At 41.5% G+C, this 17935-nt stretch overlaps 1 protein-coding gene and 1 long non-coding RNA gene across 5 annotated transcripts in view; one reads left to right on the top strand and one right to left on the bottom strand.

Moving 5' to 3' along the window:
* The window catches only part of LOC142829561 (uncharacterized), a 68060-nt gene that overhangs the window by 14802 nt on the left and 35323 nt on the right, over positions 1-17935 (bottom strand). The gene's annotated exons all lie outside the window — the stretch shown is intronic.
* Positions 67-16282, top strand: ETNPPL (ethanolamine-phosphate phospho-lyase). Its single transcript, XM_006119290.4, has 13 exons — positions 67-226; positions 2403-2521; positions 2693-2852; positions 4677-4751; positions 6004-6097; positions 7218-7334; positions 9023-9105; positions 9526-9751; positions 11101-11255; positions 11892-11981; positions 12330-12460; positions 13772-13839; positions 14507-16282. Exons 1-13 carry the CDS (start codon positions 171-173, stop codon positions 14639-14641), a joined length of 1509 nt encoding a protein of 502 aa, XP_006119352.1. The 5' UTR covers positions 67-170; the 3' UTR covers positions 14642-16282.

The raw sequence follows: 17935 nt of genomic DNA, 5'->3' as shown, positions 1-17935 counted from the left end.
GTGGGGAGGGAGGTGTCTCCGGGGCAGGTCGGGCGCAGCTCAGCGAGCAGGGGAGGGGTTTGGCAGGAGGCAGAGCCGAGGAAGGGATAAAAGGAAGATGAGACTTAGCAGCACCAGGCGCCTGGGACAAGAGCAGCCTCTGGCGGGAGCAGCCGGGGCAGGGGGCCAGGATGAGCGAGCTGTACAGCAAGGCGGAGACCCTGACGCTGAGGAGGAAGCACATCGGGTGAGCAGGGCGCCGCGTTCCCCGGGACCCCGCGGGACAGGGTCGGGCGCGCTGAGCTAATCGCTTCGCTGCTGGGGCACAGTCGCGGCGAGGGGCTGGCGGCGCATCCCTCCTGCGCTCTCCCCTCAGTCCCTCCCGCTGGGCGCACAGTGGCGCTGCCCCCGCTGCAAACGGGGGGGGGGGTCGGTGTGGGGCTCTCAGCACTATGCTTCGCTCCATAAAGCAGCCCCAAGTCTAAAGGGGGCTGCCCTGGAAGTTGGGCTCCGGGAAGATGCGCCTTTTGCGGCCAGAGTGACATGGAGCTTTTTGGTCCCAAGGTGGCTTTTCTAAGGCAGTTTCTCGTGGATCACTTGTAAATAGGCTCAAGTCTAGCGGAAATCCGGGAGCGCTGTATCCTAAATGAATTGGGGATCAGTTCCTAATAGGCATCCTGCTTACCTAGACCTACTCAAACGAGCAAAAGAAGCCAGGCGCACATGCGAATGCTACTTCTCCCCAGAGAACCAAGTTTCCACAAAACGGGGTTGATGACTAAAATAAAAAGGCCCCGTAAGCCGCAGAGCCATTGACAAGTCTATAGCCCCTTCAGAGAGAACATCAAAGTGCTCCAAAAATTATATCATCCAGAAGACATACAGCGCTCCCCCTGGGGAAGGCAGCCGCCAAGACATGGTGCGTTCTGTAAGTCATATGGAGGGGGAAATGTGGTCAACACCTGCTCTTACATAAAGCTTCAAGCCGGAGCAAACAAGGCAAATCCTGCCCTCTGTTGCACTCATGCAAATTCACAGAAACTGCACTGACCGTGATTAATTTATCACTGTTAACCGAGATCACAACCTAGCACGTGATCTTGGTTTTAAAGGTCTTATCCACAGCGGAAATTATATAAATGTAGTCCTCCTACCTCAGACATATAAGGGCTGAGTGGTTTTCTTGGTAGCCTGTGGTTTCAGGGAACTTTGGCACTTTTATAGCTTGGTGCTGAAAGCAGTAATCCATGGTACCTTCTATTTCAGTTGCAAAACAATCTGAGTTTGCTTATATCAAATTTAAGTTGTCATATATAGGTAGTACCTCCTGGCTGTAGATAACTGGTGCAAGAAATTAGAAAGCAAGAGTAAGGTCAGATTTTAGGATATTTAGACTGCCTTTCCCTGACAAATGCAGCCTCACAAACTGATTTGTTTCATGTACTGTACTTGATGGCAGTTTTCACAGAAGTGAGCAACCTAAATTATGAAACAGAATAAAATGCCCAAAGTACAATTTAAAACTGAAGGCATATTTTGCTCTTATATACAAAACTCTATACATCTCTTACATCGAATTCAGCATAGTTCTCCAGTGTGCAGTACATTTTTGGTCATACTTTTAAAAATTCTCTAAAATTAATCCTGTTTCCAGAGTTAATTTTATATAAACTTTCATAATGTATAAATTAATAAGACTGTGTCAGTCAAACATAGCTAGACATCAAAGGATGCAGCACGATGCACTTCCATTGTGCTCACGGGAAATCATACACAGGACTTTTGTATGCAGACACATTCAGGAATGTTAGTTGGAACTATGTTTTAAGTCGGATGAGTTAAATCATATTAAATTCCTGTGGTGTTGCTTTTATTCAAAATTCAAGTCTGTTGTTAAGTTTAGCCACTGCAAACCTGTCCACATAGGAATTTAATGCAATTTGGATGAATTTTATCACAGTGTCCCCATTTAGACAAGCCTCTAAATGCAAAAGCAGGGGTTTGAAAATAACCTCATTAATGACCTGCTTCTGTTCCCATTGAAATCCATGGGAGCCCTTCCATTCATTTTAATTAGTTGTTTCAGGCCTCATATCCATTAAACTACATAGTATAAAAAAGGAGTCATGTCTGCTTCATAGACACTTCATAGAAGAGCTGGCACCATGTATCTATAATATACTGAATGGCTTTCACAATTTTAGTATTGCAAGCTTTGCCACTTAATGGATCCTGCACTTCAGCAGCCACCCATACAGCAAAGGCAAAGGTGCCTTTGGAGTCAGTGGCAGCTTTGCCTTTGCTGTAACTGCAGGAGTATGTGGGATTTAGTTTTTATTTTCCTGAGATCATCTAGTTTCTGGAGCTCCCAAAGAAGGGCAACATCTGAGCAAGCTGAAACAATGTTATTTTATACTTTTTAGACCATCATGCAAAGTTTTCTTTGCTAAGGACCCTATCAAGATAGTGCGAGCTCAGGGGCAGTACATGTATGATGAGAGAGGAGAAAAATACCTAGATTGCATCAACAACGTTGCACATGGTAAGTACAAAAAGTCCATTGACTTAAGTTTATGTCATTCTTATTCGAAATCAGATTATCCTTTTTCAAGGCAAGTTTACAGTGCTAGATTCAGAAGAGCTCCCTGACTCACTCTGTGGGAATCAGGAACTGATCACCTGTCAGTAATTATTAATAATTTGTCTTGTTTAGTTGGTCACAGCCATCCAGATGTGATCAAGGCTGCAGTGAAACAGATGGAATTGCTCAACACTAATTCCCGCTTCCTGCATGACAATCTGGTCCAGTATGCTAAGCGCCTCACAGCTACCCTGCCAGAGAAACTCTCCGTTTGTTATTTTGTTAACTCTGGGTATGTCTGAAGGATTTTTTTTTATTGATACTATTTTGTTGCTCTTCAAATAAGGACACTGTCAGGTCAACTTAGACCCAAATTTTAAACACTGGAAAACCAGGGTTTAACAAAAGTAACAACTGTTTCCAGGGAAATGTATTTCTGAATAAAACATTTTTTCCTGGAATTGTGTTTTGTCAGGCTCAGAAACATCCTCTGCACTGTTTGATAACCTCACCTTGCTGAATTGTATTAGTGCATGAAAACCAGAAAGTGAAACTGACCCTAAGCAAAGTGAAATGGACTAGTCTGTTTTCATTGTCTATGCCTAACTTGTGCAAAAAGGAAACAAACAGCATGTAAACCACAGGTGGGGAACCTAAGGCCAAGGGGCCAGGTATGGTCCCTGGCTTGCCTGAATCTGGCCTCCGGCGCTCAGGGCTCTCTCCTCCCCCCCACCCCCCAACATGGGGGAGCCCATGCTGGCACTTCAGTCCATACTGTCCCTCACCCGACTGATTTTCTGTGGGTCAGTGGTCCCCAACCCAAAAAAGGTTTCCCACCCGATGTAAACAATAGGAAAATACATAATTGGATTAAACTAAAATGTTTAGCAACTCTTTTAGTCAGTGCTAAATGTTTGGCTTAACTGAGCAAAATTGCATGTTCACTTGCATTCCTGGATTCCCAATCATGTATAAGCTGTACAAAACTCATCCCTAGCATAGATCCCTGGAGAAATCTCTAGCTTTGTGCACAGGTCCTGAACTCTGATTATTGCTATGATTGGTCTTTAGTAGGGAAAATTCAGCTTCAATTGGAGTTGATGGCAGTTTTCCCATTGACTTCATTAGGACTAGATTTGACTTGCCACATGGAAACTTTGAAGCAGTAATAATCCTTTTCTTTAATGACTAGAGGAGAGTATAGCAGAAAAAGCTGACACCCTGTCTCTCCTGAAAACAGACTTAGAAATGAGGGATCAAACAAAAGAAGAAACAACCTCAAAAATAAAATTCAGGGGAGAAATCTACTTCATTCTCTTTGGTTGATCTCTGCAGAGGCATTTTGTGGGTCTGTTTTAATCAACAGTCTTTCTACTATGAAATGTTAAATGCTGCTATTCTTCAGTCCAAAGAGATTTATAAATCAATATCTAGTCCCATACTCTAAATAGATGCCTCAGTGCATCTCTAACAGAGTGGAGCTATTTCTTTAGCATATCTGGGAAGCTTGCATATATGGGTACTACCTGAAATCCTTATTCAGACATTGCTATAATGTGGAGCCAGAGTGATGTGTATTCCCCACCACAAATGATGTTACTTTTTAGCAAATGGATCAGTGGTGTATGAGGGTTGAAATACATTTTAAAGTGGGCTATACTGCAATAATGATGATGCTACAAAGTGCTGAGCAGCATCTGACCCATGTGGAGGCTGGGAAGCTGCTGGGAATTTTGTAACTTTAAGATGAGTGGCAGTTACATTGTTCTCCCAGCTGCTGGCTGCTGCACAGAGTGGCCTTATCTGTACAAAGGGGAGGTAAAGTGCTCCAGCCAAACAGGGCTAGGGATATAAAGCATCTCTTTGTTTGCTGCATATACAAAGATCTGTTTTCCCTCTTATGTTGTATTTCTGTTCTGATTCATAGTATTCTAATCTGTATAACAGAGCCTGCTGTGTTGATTGTTTGCATTCATCAGTTTCATGCCATTTTCTGTTTTAAATTAAAAAGACCGATAAGTGCTTGCTTGAAGCCATCTAGTCCCGGTGTTGCAATAAACTAGTGTGTATAATTGGGTAGTGTGTATAATTCCCTAACGTGTATATTATTTTGTAGATCTGAAGCCAATGACCTTGCCTTAAGATTGGCTCGGCAATATCACGGATACCAAGATGTGATCACCCTTGACCAGTACGTTTACAGTTTAGCATTTCTGAATGCAACCAGCCACTCCTGCAATATCTTTAGAGGTGGAATCTATACAGTTGTATGGTATATTTCAGTGAACGATCAGCTTTGCCACCTTCAAAGGACTGGAGGGGACCTCAGGAGGTCCTCTAGTTCAGGGCCCTGCACCAATGGCAAGACTGTTTTTATCTAGACCATTCTCACATTATAGTTAAATACAGAAGGTTCCATTTACATTGTATTTCAAAACCTGTTTAGTATCAATCTGACAACAGCCAGTAAACCAAGATCTGAAGGAAGACTAAAGTTTGGTGAATGTGACAGCTGAGCTACCATGATAGATGTCCTAAACTAAAGCAGATTGCTTCCTCTTATGCAGGAAAAAACATCCAGGGAGCTATGCTCAATGGACATTTTGCCTGCAGGACAATTACAAGACTAGAAAACTTACAATTAATTACATGTAGGTTTCTGGTGAGGCTGGGGAAGCTAGCTGATCCATGCAGTGTTTTGTTTTTCTAAAATCTGATACACATACTCTATGATTCATGGTGGGCCAAACTGATGCTACAGCACTAAGAACTAACTTTTCAAAGGGGCTGGTGCCCAGCCTCCCTTTTGCTATGTGGTGCAGCTATAACATTTGTACCTCCATAATTTACTGGAGAAAATCTCAGTGCTTGTATCCTTGATCATCTGACTTGCAGTCATCCTTTAGAGTCTGCCAAAGTCAGACTATATTTGCTAAATCCCAGCTTTAAAGGGCACTTGTGGAGACAATCCTGACATCCAAGTGCAGCAGAAGTAGCTGATCCCTACTGTTCCATGATTCTGCTGCAATCATGGATACATATGGCAGGCCACTACTGGAGCAGAGACAGGATATGGAAGGCTGAATGGGAGGGGGAGGGGATTGTTGTCATGATGTACTTACAACAATTCTGCAGCCTTTCAAAATCCATTGGGCCATTGTACAGAAAGACTTAGGGAGACACTAACTTTTTCTGTCCTTGCAATGGCAGGGATGAATCTGGCTTATTGGTTCCAATCCTCCTCTACTGAAGCGAATAATAAAATTCTCCCTGCCTTCATATGTTCAGGAGTAGTCAAATGAACTTGAGTAACCCTCACAAACACCACGTCCGTGTTTCTGGGTACTTTGTTTTATTCTGGGTTTTGTGTGTTTCTTTAGATGTGAACTTTAGCTTGTCTAATAACTGAATGATCATGATTTTGCATTTAACTCCCATTACAGTGCTTACCATGGTCATGTTTCTTCTCTGATTGACATTAGTCCATATAAATTTAATCAACTGGGGAAGGAAGGCAAGAAAGAATTTGTTCATGTGGTGAGTATTTTTTCCAGTTGCATATAAAATTACTGTCCTTTGTTGGTGTTTTCTCCTCCTTCCTCTAGAGTAATTTCAAAATCTGCCCATGTGCTGGTTTTATTTTCAGCAATTAAATTATTTCTAACTTGTAACACGACACACTCCTGTCATTTTATATCAAAGGATTATACTCAGCAGAAAAGTTTGCTGCTGGATTTATAACAAGTGGCTATGTATTAGCTTTGATATTGAACTTCCTTATGATGTTATCATGAATTGTGGTACAATGTACAGTAAAGATACATGAAGCTACGGTGCAAAGAAATCAGTAAGCGTCTGTTAAAGGTAGAGTTAACCCCCAGATACAACGCTCCAGGTCAAAGTAACATGTATGACCCTATCCAACTCTCTCCCACTCTGTAACTGGTTCTACAGTTCTCCATGCCCAGGTTGGTTTCTACTTTCTAATGACCACTCTCTGGCCCTTGGAATCTTCTTCATGCACTTTGTAGGGTACAGCTGTCCCCTTCTCTCACAGAATGGGGACCTAGTGGTATAGCTGAAGCACAGATTTCCCACAGAAGGAAGGGGCATCTTGCAGTCTGTTAAGAAATAGAGTCAGGACCAGGAAGTGGCAGTGGGCTTAACAGATGCATGGAGTGGAAGGCTCTTTGAAGAAAGGAAGCCTTAAGTAAGGGTTGTTAGGGCTGAATGGCTAAGGCTGCCACTAAGGAAAGTGAATTGAGATCACTCTGAGTAATAGCCACAAGGTTATTCCTCAATGGGTTAAACTTAAAAAAGCAGAATAGTCCTGCCTTCATACAGTTACTTGTGTCTGTATTTCCTACGAGTGGCTCACCACTAGAGTGGGCCTGGAAGAGAAGACATTAGGCAAATACATATTTCAAATCTAGAGGAAAGCATCTTTCCTTCAATACATGATGCAAGCTTCAACCCCGATAATGTAGATGAAGTTCAAGACAGAAATTCAGAATATCCAAACTTTGATATGTATGAGAGAATGGGTTGGTTTTTTTCCTATAGAGTTACACCCCAAATGAAAAGCACTGGTGACTGTCCAAGAGAAAATGAATGTTACGAAGAGGCATGCATTTGAAATAAATTCTGTTGTTTTCAGGCTCCTTCTCCAGATATCTACAGAGGAAAATACAGGGATGATCATCCAGATCCAGCAAGTGCTTATGCAGATGATGTGAAAAAGATTATTGAAGAAGTTGAGAAGAAGGGGGGCAAGGTTTGTAGTGTGCTATAGAAACACTGTGACCCTGTGCATGTTTAGTAATCAAACTTTAGCTGTGGGCAACAGAACAGGGGGAAAAGGAGAAAAAAAGATCAGCATCTATACAATGCAATTTCCTCTCCTTTTCTGCCTCCACTCTTCTGTTATGAGTTTTATATTCTTCCATTTTCCCCTTGATGCACTTTCATGTTTCCCGTTAACGTCCATGAATATTATAATGCAAGAATCCAGAGGAGAATAGACTCATAAAGGAGCAAATAAACCCAAAGTTGCTTAATTCACTATTTTGTGAGCCTTTGAAACACAGTCAAATTTTCAAGTCCTATTTGAGAGATTGTGGTGAAAGTCCTAGACAGGAGATGTAGAAAACCACTATCTGGAGAACAGATAAATGAGGAAAATCATGTTTCTAAATTCACCATTGTATTCAAGCACATTTAAGATGAACTTATTGCATTTTCACACCTTGTGACTTGGAATCCATGTACATGTGTGCATTAACCACCACCCCTAACTGCCATAAAAATTAATTTAGAACATCCGTTACTCAGTGCTTCCTGGGCAAGTAAGGCAATTTTTGCTGTTGGTTTTTTTTGTTTGTTTTGTTTTTGAAGAGTGCTAAGGCTTGATCTAAAAGATTGCTAAAGCCAATAGAAAGAGCATAGTGGATATTGAATCAAACAGTCCCCTTTTAGTCCTAAAGGTTACATCACCTGTCTTAATTTCTTCAATTTTTTTCTTCTTTTTTTTGACTAACGGACAGTTTTTTTTTCTTTTCTTGTCTTCCTTTTTTCCCTCCTTTTACATATCTTCTTAGGTTTTGGTGCCGTAGACCTGTGACAGGACAAGTTGTGATAAAGGCTAAAGTCTCACATGCTATTGGGACCTTCGTACTGTTTGGCAGTAGCGTGCCTCTTCGAATATAGTGTACGCTTCTTTACACGTTACTGCTCGACCTTGTTTCCAGGAAGACTGCACTGCTGGCCAGCTCGCTTGCACCTGTTGATGCTCAGGGAGGGTTGCACAAGCAGTGTGGGAGGCAATCTGTTGCGTAGCAGACTTGCGGTGACACACCTGGGAAATCTGGGGTAACATTGTCTGTGAGGCACAGAAAGTTGAGAAGGAATGTGAAACTTGATGTGTATCTGATCTGCTGCTGTTGCCCTTCCCGATTTGAAATAACTACTTTTTTCATTCCCAGCAACTGGAATTACTTCACCGCTAGAGTCTCTTGTTATGTGCCTTGCCCTAATGTGCTCCTTGTCTCGTCATTTGTGTGAGGTAGGGGTGCCCAAAGCATAGCCAGGGTGTTCTAAAAATGCAAACTCTGTCTTCCCCTCTCCATGGGGCAATTTTTTTTATTGAAATTGCTGTGTAAACTTACATAAGTCCTTATGAGCCTGATCCAACTCTCACTGAAGCCAGCAGGACATCAGTGGTGGGTGGATTAGGTCCTGGATGTGGCCCTTTGGATTTGCGACCGGCTGCCAACATGACCCTCGGTGTTGCAAATTTGGGCACCCCAATGGAAATCTCACGCCATAGCCATTGACAACAGACCACAACTATCCATCCTACCAGGTTATTAGAGTCATCTAGATGTTCACCATTTCTTTAGTATTAGTTTATTTGCAAAGGCTAGATTGAGGAACACTATTCTTACTTCATCTTCTTTTGTGTAGATTGCGGCCTTTATTGCTGAATCCATGCAGAGTTGCGGAGGCCAAATAATTCCACCTGCAGGCTACTTCCAGAAAGTGGCAGAGTATGTACAATACTTGGAACGGGCAGAGCTGCGTTATGCAGAGGTTATAGGTTGAGGCAATGGGCTTATTCTATCAATCCATAAGGGGTGGGATTTTTTTTTCCATAGTTTGTTTCACCTTTTAGATGTCATTACATAACTCATGTCCAATGGAATTTTTAGTTATAAATCACTTTAAAAATACAGACCCTGTATGTATCACTCTAAAGCACACAAATGACTTGAAATGGAGTAATTTAAACATCAATCATAACACATACTTGTGGGGCTTTGTCTGAAATCTTCTAAGTTAATTGTATGCTCATTGGGGCAGGGACAAATCAAACTTCTGTAAAACACCCTCCTTTGTGCTAAAATTAGACCTGGACACTACAATCCTGTTATGTGCTGTGGTATTTGGTCTGTTCCTTTTGTTTCTAGATATGTGCATAAGGCAGGTGGCATCTTCATAGCAGATGAAGTCCAGGTTGGTTTTGGTCGAGTTGGGAAACATTTTTGGGCTTTCCAGCTACAAGGCAAAGACTTTGTACCTGACATTGTCACCATGGGAAAGCCAATTGGCAATGGCCATCCAATGTCTTGCGTGGTTACAACAAGAGAGATTGCTGAAGCCTTCGGTGCCTCTGGATTGGAGTATTTCAACACGGTAACTTTCCAGATGAGCGTTTTCCTTTTTGCTCCTTCAATAAATTTAATCTGGATTCAGTGCTGGTAAAAGATGCTAAGTTGATAGAGCTGGAGAGCTGTAAAGGCCCAAATTAAAAAAAAAAAAAAAAAAAAACCCACCACCAAACCTCAGTTTCAACTTGTGGGACCAGATTTTCAGAAGAGCTGTTCCCACTTAAGTAGCTATCATGTTTTCAGAAGTGCTCAGCACCCAGAAGCAGCCAAATTCCATGGGGCCCTTAATTTCTTTCCTTCTCAGGGACATCATCCCTGTAACAGGGAACACTGGAGCTGTGCACATAGGGCAAAGCCACTACTTGGATTTGATCTTGCCTGTTCATTCAGAGGTCTGCCATCTCTTCTGTTGTGATGGAGTCTTGTCACTAAATGTAGCCAAGTTCTGTTATTTAGACTCAGTCCTTTTAGGCTTTAGAGGGCAGTGGCTCTGGGACTGTGTGACTGGGATGCAGTAAATGCTGTTCCCCAGGAACTTTAGAAACACCACCATCAGGCTTCAGGTAGGTCGATTTCTTTAAAAGAACAAACGCTTGTCACAGTCCACCTTAGCCAGCAGAAGAAAATGGCTCATGTTGTCCTGCTGAGCTCACACACAGAAGGGATATTGAACATGGATTTCCCTTGTCCATATGGACAGCTGGCTGGCTACCTCAACACCATCATCCCTTTGTCTCTCTCAGTTGCTGGACCAAAATAATGGGGGTGAGGCAGGCCAGTGACTGTACAATTTCTGAATCTGCCCCCAAAAAGGGGAGATTCAATATTTAAATAGATCACAAGAATATCCAGAGTTATGATAATGCCAAATAATGAGTATTGGAAGTAAAACTTCATATTTTGGATCTTAAACTGCTCTATAATGATTAAAAGATAGGATGAGACCTTGAGGGGAAGGGAAATGGGACAGATTACCCCACATCTTTCTTACAGCTGCCTCTGAAGTATCTAATGCTGGCCATGGTTTATAACAGGATACTGGAGTATATGGACCTCAGGGTTGATGCAGCATGACAGTCCTATGTTGTTGCACTCAAGTCTCAGGAGCAATAACCGGGGAAGAAAATCTTGTCTGCACCCCATTGCATTGCATGGCTTGGGGGTTAGGGGCAAGGGATGGAGGATCCTGTATCCCATTTCCCTCCTGAGCAACCAAGCAGGGACTAAGCACAATCTTGCCTACAGTCCCTTTCTTTAAGCTTTACTCACAACTTGCTGACATGGGAAATGGTAGTGAAGCTCTCCTCCCTCTCCAAGGAGAGAGGCGGAATGGAATTTCAACCACTTTGTTTACCCCTTTGTCTTTGCCCTCAGTTTGGAGGCAATCCAGTGTCCTGTGCTATTGGCCTGGCTGTACTTGATGTAATTGAAAAAGAAGATCTCCAAGGAAATGCCGTACGAGTAGGGAAATATCTAACAGAGCTGCTGAACAAACAAAAAGAAAAACATCCCTTAGTAGGAGATGTTCGGTAGGTACCTCACAGTACAATCAAGAAGTTTCCGGGCAGAAGGTTTGACACAGACATGGTTATTCTGATAGCCCAACAGCAATCAGGACAAATATGAGGAAATGTTAGTGATTATTATGCCTTGGTTTTATTTGTAAATTATCCCAAAAATGGATCCTTATTTCCTGGGTTTTGTTTTTATTCATGTCTTGTGTTAAAATTCCAATCCAAGCTGTATGTATAAAAGACAACAAATCAAGTTTCAGATAGCTTGGACCTACAGAATATAACAAACAGCTTTTCTCTTTAATTGACAAAACAAATTTAGTAAGTCAGCACATGTATATCTTTACAAATACCATTGAAGAAGGTATGGTATCTTTTAAAAGTTTCAGAGGGGTAGTGGTGGTAGTCTGTACCTTTAAAAACAATGAGCAGTCCTGTGGCACCTTAGAGACTAAAATTAGTTTTATATATATTATCATAAGCTTTTGTGGACAAAACCCACTGCTTCAGATGAGGCGAAAAGGGGGGGGAGGGAAGCTCTCAATACTGTTTCTTTGACTCACTTGCTGGAGCAGTGTTACCATCTGTGTAAGAGAAAGGCTTTACTAATGGACAATGGATCTTATCCTTCTTCCTCCCTTTATGTCGTAGGGGTGTTGGTTTGTTTGTTGGAGTCGATCTGGTAAAGGATCAGCAAAAGAGAACACCTGCCACAGCTGAAGCCCAGCATATCATCTACAAGTAAATATTTATCTTCTGTGTCCATGCATAAAGTGCATTGGGGCAGTTTCAGTCTAACTATTTACCAGCCTTTTCTTAAGGAGGTTGAAAACCTTTGGGGTTTTTTTTTCTCCTGTGGATGTACACACGCAACTTAACTTGGAGATGAATATGACCTCTGGTTTAGTAGTAGAAAACTCAAGATAGTGGCCTAACCCTTGGCCTGGTGCAAGCAGATGTAATTCCCTGAACTCCAGCATTGTTGCATCTGCATACAGCAGATCGGCGTTGGATCTGATGCACCTCTCTGAATCCTGACATTTGCACTCAAATGTCTTTTTACACGTTCAGTGTTTGTTTTCTACACAGGTTGAAAGAACAGCGGATCCTTCTGAGTGCAGATGGACCCTACAGAAACATTCTGAAATTTAAACCACCCATGTGCTTCACTGTGGAAGATGCAAAGTTTGTAGTGGACCAAATTGATGAACTCCTGACAGGTATACTTGCATTACAGAATGTCCCTCCTTGTTCCTTTCCGAATGGCAGGCAGGAAACTAATGAAATTTAGACCACTGTGTGCAGAAAATAGCAGGCAAGTTTAACATGAAAAGCTAGCTTTTAGAACAGGGGTGGGGAAGCCCCTGGTTTGCCCGGATCCATTCCCCCTCCCCCAAGATTCAGGACCTCCTCCAGCATTGGAGAGCCCATGCTGGCACTCCAGCCCCCCACTGGCCAGGCAGCACTGGAGCACACAAAATCTATTAGGCTGTCCCCGCCCCCGGGCTCTGGTGTAAGAGGGGAATGAGAGGAATGTCTTTCTCCTCCTCAGCCAGGGGCTTCTCACTTGTGTGCAGCCCCCAACTGATTTTTCTGTGGGTTCGCAGCCCCCAACCCAGAAAAGCTTTCCCGCCCCTGTTTTAGAACGTTTGTCCTTGAAGAATTGTTCCTTTTTCTATCCTCTTAATGCAGTTTATTATAAACTACATATATGGCCCTTTATTTGCATCTATGCAAACCTGGCGGGCCAAATCCTGCATTTCTCTCTGCCACAGTCCCATTATTTATTAGTGCCTGTTTGCTGCCCCCCATGTTAGAAGTACCACCAGAAACAGAGTTCCTGCCTTCAAAGGTTTTGAACTTAAGAGTTGCAGAAGGTGAAAATCATCACAGCATTTGGCCCACTCACTTCTAAGAGGTGCACAGGTGTTAGATAGATCAATAAATGGCTACACTTTTCAAAGTGACCTCTATTGGATTCAACAGATTTTCATTGCACCATTTTCAACATGATAGATCAAATTCTGGCCTTTTTGGTATCCCTGTAATCCTGCAACCTTCTCTGTTCTGGGCCAGGGATTTGAGCCCAGTACCAAATGACCCTAGAAGTGTGGGAGCATAAAGGCACCTTTTACACTTTCTGCTCCTCATTTGTACTGAGTACTCCTTAGCCACAACTGAGGATCTAACACAGTGGAGTTCCACTTGTGTAAATTAACTCAAAATTAAGTCCTTTATTTATGCACTGATCGTAGGCAAATCTGTACAGAAGTGCTAAGCTTGCAAATGTTACCTCTGGTCTAAATGCCTATCATTCTCAAGCTACTGATAATAAGTAATTCATCATTCTCCTCACACGTGTGTTAAAAAGGGTTAATTAATTCTTCAGTTAAGTTATCTTTCAATGCGGTAAATATGTGGCTAGTAGTTGACAAGGTAATAGACATTGTCTTTTTATGGGTGCAATTATAGTAACAGTGACTATGCTTGGTAATGAAAGCATGATCTTTGAATATATTTGCTTGTTTTAGCTTTGGAAGAAGCAACTGGAGTCAGGGCAGGAAATGAAAGATCTACATCTGCACAACATATAAGAAAAGTATGTATTTTTTCTTTTTGGTGGCCTTGAAAAAAGTGCTGAGAAGCACGTACAAATGACTTTAGTAGAGGTGTAAGTGATCTAAATTGATGTAACAGATCAGAATCTTATCTATGTTAAGAGAAGTCAGAAAATAATCTGTAAGATTCCTGTTACTGAACAAATGTGAAGAGCTCAGATTGTATTCTTTAAATATTATTTTCAAAAAATCTCAAGGGTTTTACTTCATCTCATGCTTTTGAATAGGCATACTTTTGATTGGGCCCCGTAAATTGTAATGTTCACCTTGAACAAAACATACACATACAATTCTTTTTGCACTAAAATGTGCATATTACAGAGAGCCCTGCAGAGTTCCCTAAAAAGAATATGCTGTATGGTGTGTTCTTATGATGTCCAGAATGGTTGGAAAGCAATAATTGACTCTTCCAGTAGGACACTTTTAAGGCAAAGATCCTATGCTAATGACCACTCAAGAAATACCATAGATGGGACCTACGCCTTCTCTTGCATACACCTGAGTAAAAGTGGAGTAACTCCACTGGTCTGAATGAAATTACTTCACTGAAACAGGAGACTCAGACAGTTTCCTAACCCTAAAGCCAAAGTTCATGATTAGAGACGGATACAAACATATGCTTATTAATTGAAACTTTGTGTGTTTCAGATGACTAACGAAGGGAATTCCGAGTCAGACTGTATTAGTGAAAGCATCAACCATATCAACGGAACTGCCTGCAGACAAAAAAATGACTTGTACACTGATAACTGTGCAATGCCATGCAAAAGGATCAGAACATGAAAGGAGTTTTCTTTAGACCAGTCTATATAAAGAAAAAAAAAAAGGATGAGAGTATGTGTGCAAGTATGATACTGATTATTCAGGGTCCAATCCTGCCTTCCTTACAAGAGCAAGACTCCATTGAGTTTTACTGGCAGTCCTTTTCACCTACACAAGGACTGCAGGATCAGGCCTTTAATTTAACCAGAGACATTTGTGCTAAATGAAGTTCTGATTTTTAAGCTTTCTTAAGTCATATTTAGGCCTGGTATAAACAGATGCAACTCCACTGAAATGCATGGATTTGCTCTTGTTTACATAAGGGCTGAATTTGGCACCTTTGTGCTTAATAAGTATGAAATCATAGCATCAATCCTACCAAATCCTTGTTGGATATGCATTACACATTTTACTGTATTTGAAATTTCAGTATGCATTACTGAGATGTTAATTACTTTCCATGTTCTAATGGATCAGTTTACAACACAAAGCTTGAGAGACAATTCACACTGGAAGATGTAGGGCCTACAGACCAGGTCCTTGGCTGATATAAATTGGCATAGCTGTAATGGAGAAAAGAGCTTTGCCAAATTTATAACCACTAAGAATTGAGGTGCGTGAATATAATTATATAAACTCAACATGTCTGTTAAAATTCTCACTTAGTATTTAGAGATGAAACAGAGTTTAGATCATAGTTTTTTTACATAGAAAGTGACTATAATTTATTAAACTTTTAATCTTGGGTAAGTGGCAATCTTCCCAGTAAAAATGACTGTAAAGAGAATCTGTTTAAGACAAAAGGCATCTTTCTGTGAACAACAAGTGCAGGAAGATTTTAAAAATCAATTGCTTTAGACTTAGGCTAGGATGAAAATAAGATTTCCAGGGGTAGTCCTGATGTGTAGTCTTATCATTTTAACCATTTGTTGTATTAGTTTAGTACAAAATTTGGTCTGATCCTTTGAAGAGCAGAATGCCATCTACTTCCAGGGAAGATACTCAACAAACATTGAGGGTGCCCTGCAACTGGCAGGATTGGGAACTCGTACATAGAACATTTGTTCCCTTTTAGCAATGTGAGTTCCCCGGAATAGAGCATGACACACAGAATAAACAGATCAGGCTCTATTCTTACTGGAGCCCTTCCTACATGGGTATGTGTGGGAGGAGAATCCAGAGGAGCTCAGTTCACTTCCCTAATTCACCTCAGCTTAAGCACTTTGGACTTGTTGCACAGCTAGAGGCAGAAAAACATGGACCTTGCATTGCACAGTGCAAGTGTTAAAGTTGGGTCAGGGCTCTTAACTGCCACAATTTTAATGCATGTGCAAGTGGGCTTTATGGAATTAATTGAGGACTTTTAAAATGACGTATTTACTTTAACAAAGAATATGGCTTTCCAATTTTCATTTACTGAGTCTTGCTGCTTTATCTTTGCTGTAAATGACTTATCATTAATTGCATGTGAAGCCTAAATCTAACAGGTGCTGCTATTTCTAGTCAGTCTTATCTAGTTTTATGCCTTCAACCATTATGTTATATTGGTATTTTCTGTATGAACTCTTCTGGTAACATCAAGCCAGCTTGTTATCCGCTCAGTGGTCTCTGGTTATTTCAAACATTGAAATATTTTTAACCATAAAGACTTTCTGCACTCTGTTTTGAATTTAATTATTTACTCTTCGTCTTTTAAACACCCAGTTAGTTAAATGAGGAAAGTGATGTTCTGTCCACCTCCCCCAAGCAAGAGTTGGCTATAAATTGACAGATATATACAGGCATAGGCAGCCCATGATACAACATGGCTTTATTGCATACATGATAAAATAGATAGTTTTGTCTATATTGGAATCTGAAATGGGCTTTAACACCTTTCTAGAACACTTTATAAACACTTCATTAAAAAGCCTCTAATTTAGAAGCATTAAAAATCTACAATCTCATTTTAACATGACATATATCCATATGTAGCTGATTAGCAGGACATATCCTCAAGATGTGGGCCTTGTCTGCATGAGAATGTTAAATGAGTTTTTAAAACTCATTTAATTAATTCAATGCCCATGGGGGATAGGTACCCAAGTACTTCAAAAAATCCCAGTGCACCTTTAGATACCTAAATATACCACTACAAATCTGGCACTTGGTTGCAAATACACACTGACGATTGGGAATGAGAGTCCCTTTAGTTTATAGTCAGTCTCCTCCCTTCTCCAGGTAGGGCTTTCTCCTGACAAGTATTTAAAGATTGCACTAGCTAGCCCTTCCAAATGAGATACATTTTACACTACTATGTGCTAAACCTGTGTTTCTCAACCTTTTTTTTTTTTATAAAGTACCCCTTTAAAAAAAAATAAGTACCCTCAGTACCTACAGTTTTCAGACACAACATTTTTTTCTACCATTACAACACATTTGTTTAAACAACTTAATCGTAGCCAAGCAGGCAATGAAATTTTTGGGTGTAAAAAGTAAAAAACTAATAAAGCACTGTAAAACTTAAACCAAAAATTCAGTTCTCTCCAAATTTCAGTTGTGTTACGTACCTCCCCGCCCCCCCCCCCCCCCCGACTTCTCTTAAGTACCCCTAAGGGTACTTGTACCACTGGTTGAGAAACACTGTGCTAAACTAGTTGAGTTAATATCCAGGCTCCCTCCTATGCTCTAAATACATGAAACCAGTGGCATGACTGCAAAGTGGATAAGACAAAAACAGAAGGCAGTCAGCTACACTACTGCAGCAGCAGGTGACCCTCTCATCACCATAGAGGATGGGTAAAGGTTAGACAACAAGGGTCCGTAGGTAAAGACCGAGGAACAAGTATAGATTTAGCTACTGATAATCATTATCCTGAATGGTGGGCCACCACTACTGATGGAGTGGGGCAAAGAGGGAGGGCACAGAAGTTAGTGGGGTTCAGAGTTAGCTGAAGGAAGTATGGTGCTAGGAGTTCTGTCAATTGCTGAAGATTTGGACATGGGCTGAAGATGGAAGGATACAGATTTTAGGTCAAACCACACCCAGCCCTGTGTGTGTGTGCACAAGGAAGAGAGTGCAAAACAGCTTCCACACACTCTTGAACAGAGGGGCAATGCCAGGCAAAAATAACAATGTTTGCATGCTTGGACAGTGTTTTGCTACCAGCCATATTTACATTCCCTTAGAACAGGGGTCTCCAAACTACGGCCCGGGGGCCGGATGCGGCCCGCGAGGCCCTCTCATCCGGCCCGTGGAGACCTTTTTGGATTCAAAGGCAGAAGAAGTGAGATTGTTTCAAAACCCATTTGAAGCAGATGTGGCCAGTTGCCCAG

The sequence above is a fragment of the Pelodiscus sinensis genome, chromosome 5, assembly GCF_049634645.1.
Source record: "Pelodiscus sinensis isolate JC-2024 chromosome 5, ASM4963464v1, whole genome shotgun sequence".
Classification (NCBI taxonomy): Eukaryota; Metazoa; Chordata; order Testudines; family Trionychidae; genus Pelodiscus; species Pelodiscus sinensis.
Note: the sequence above shows the minus strand (reverse complement) of the source record. Positions and strands in the feature narration are given on the sequence as shown.

Excerpts from the sequence above, each read along its gene's own strand:
- ETNPPL (XM_006119290.4), top strand. The coding sequence starts at position 171 with ATGAGCGAGCTGTACAGCAAGGCGGAGACCCTGACGCTGAGGAGGAAG. Across the intron at positions 7,335-9,022 it reads TTGAGAAGAAGGGGGGCAAG|ATTGCGGCCTTTATTGCTGA; the intron begins GTTTGTAGTGTG and ends TCTTTTGTGTAG. Across the intron at positions 9,752-11,100 it reads GATTGGAGTATTTCAACACG|TTTGGAGGCAATCCAGTGTC; the intron begins GTAACTTTCCAG and ends CTTTGCCCTCAG.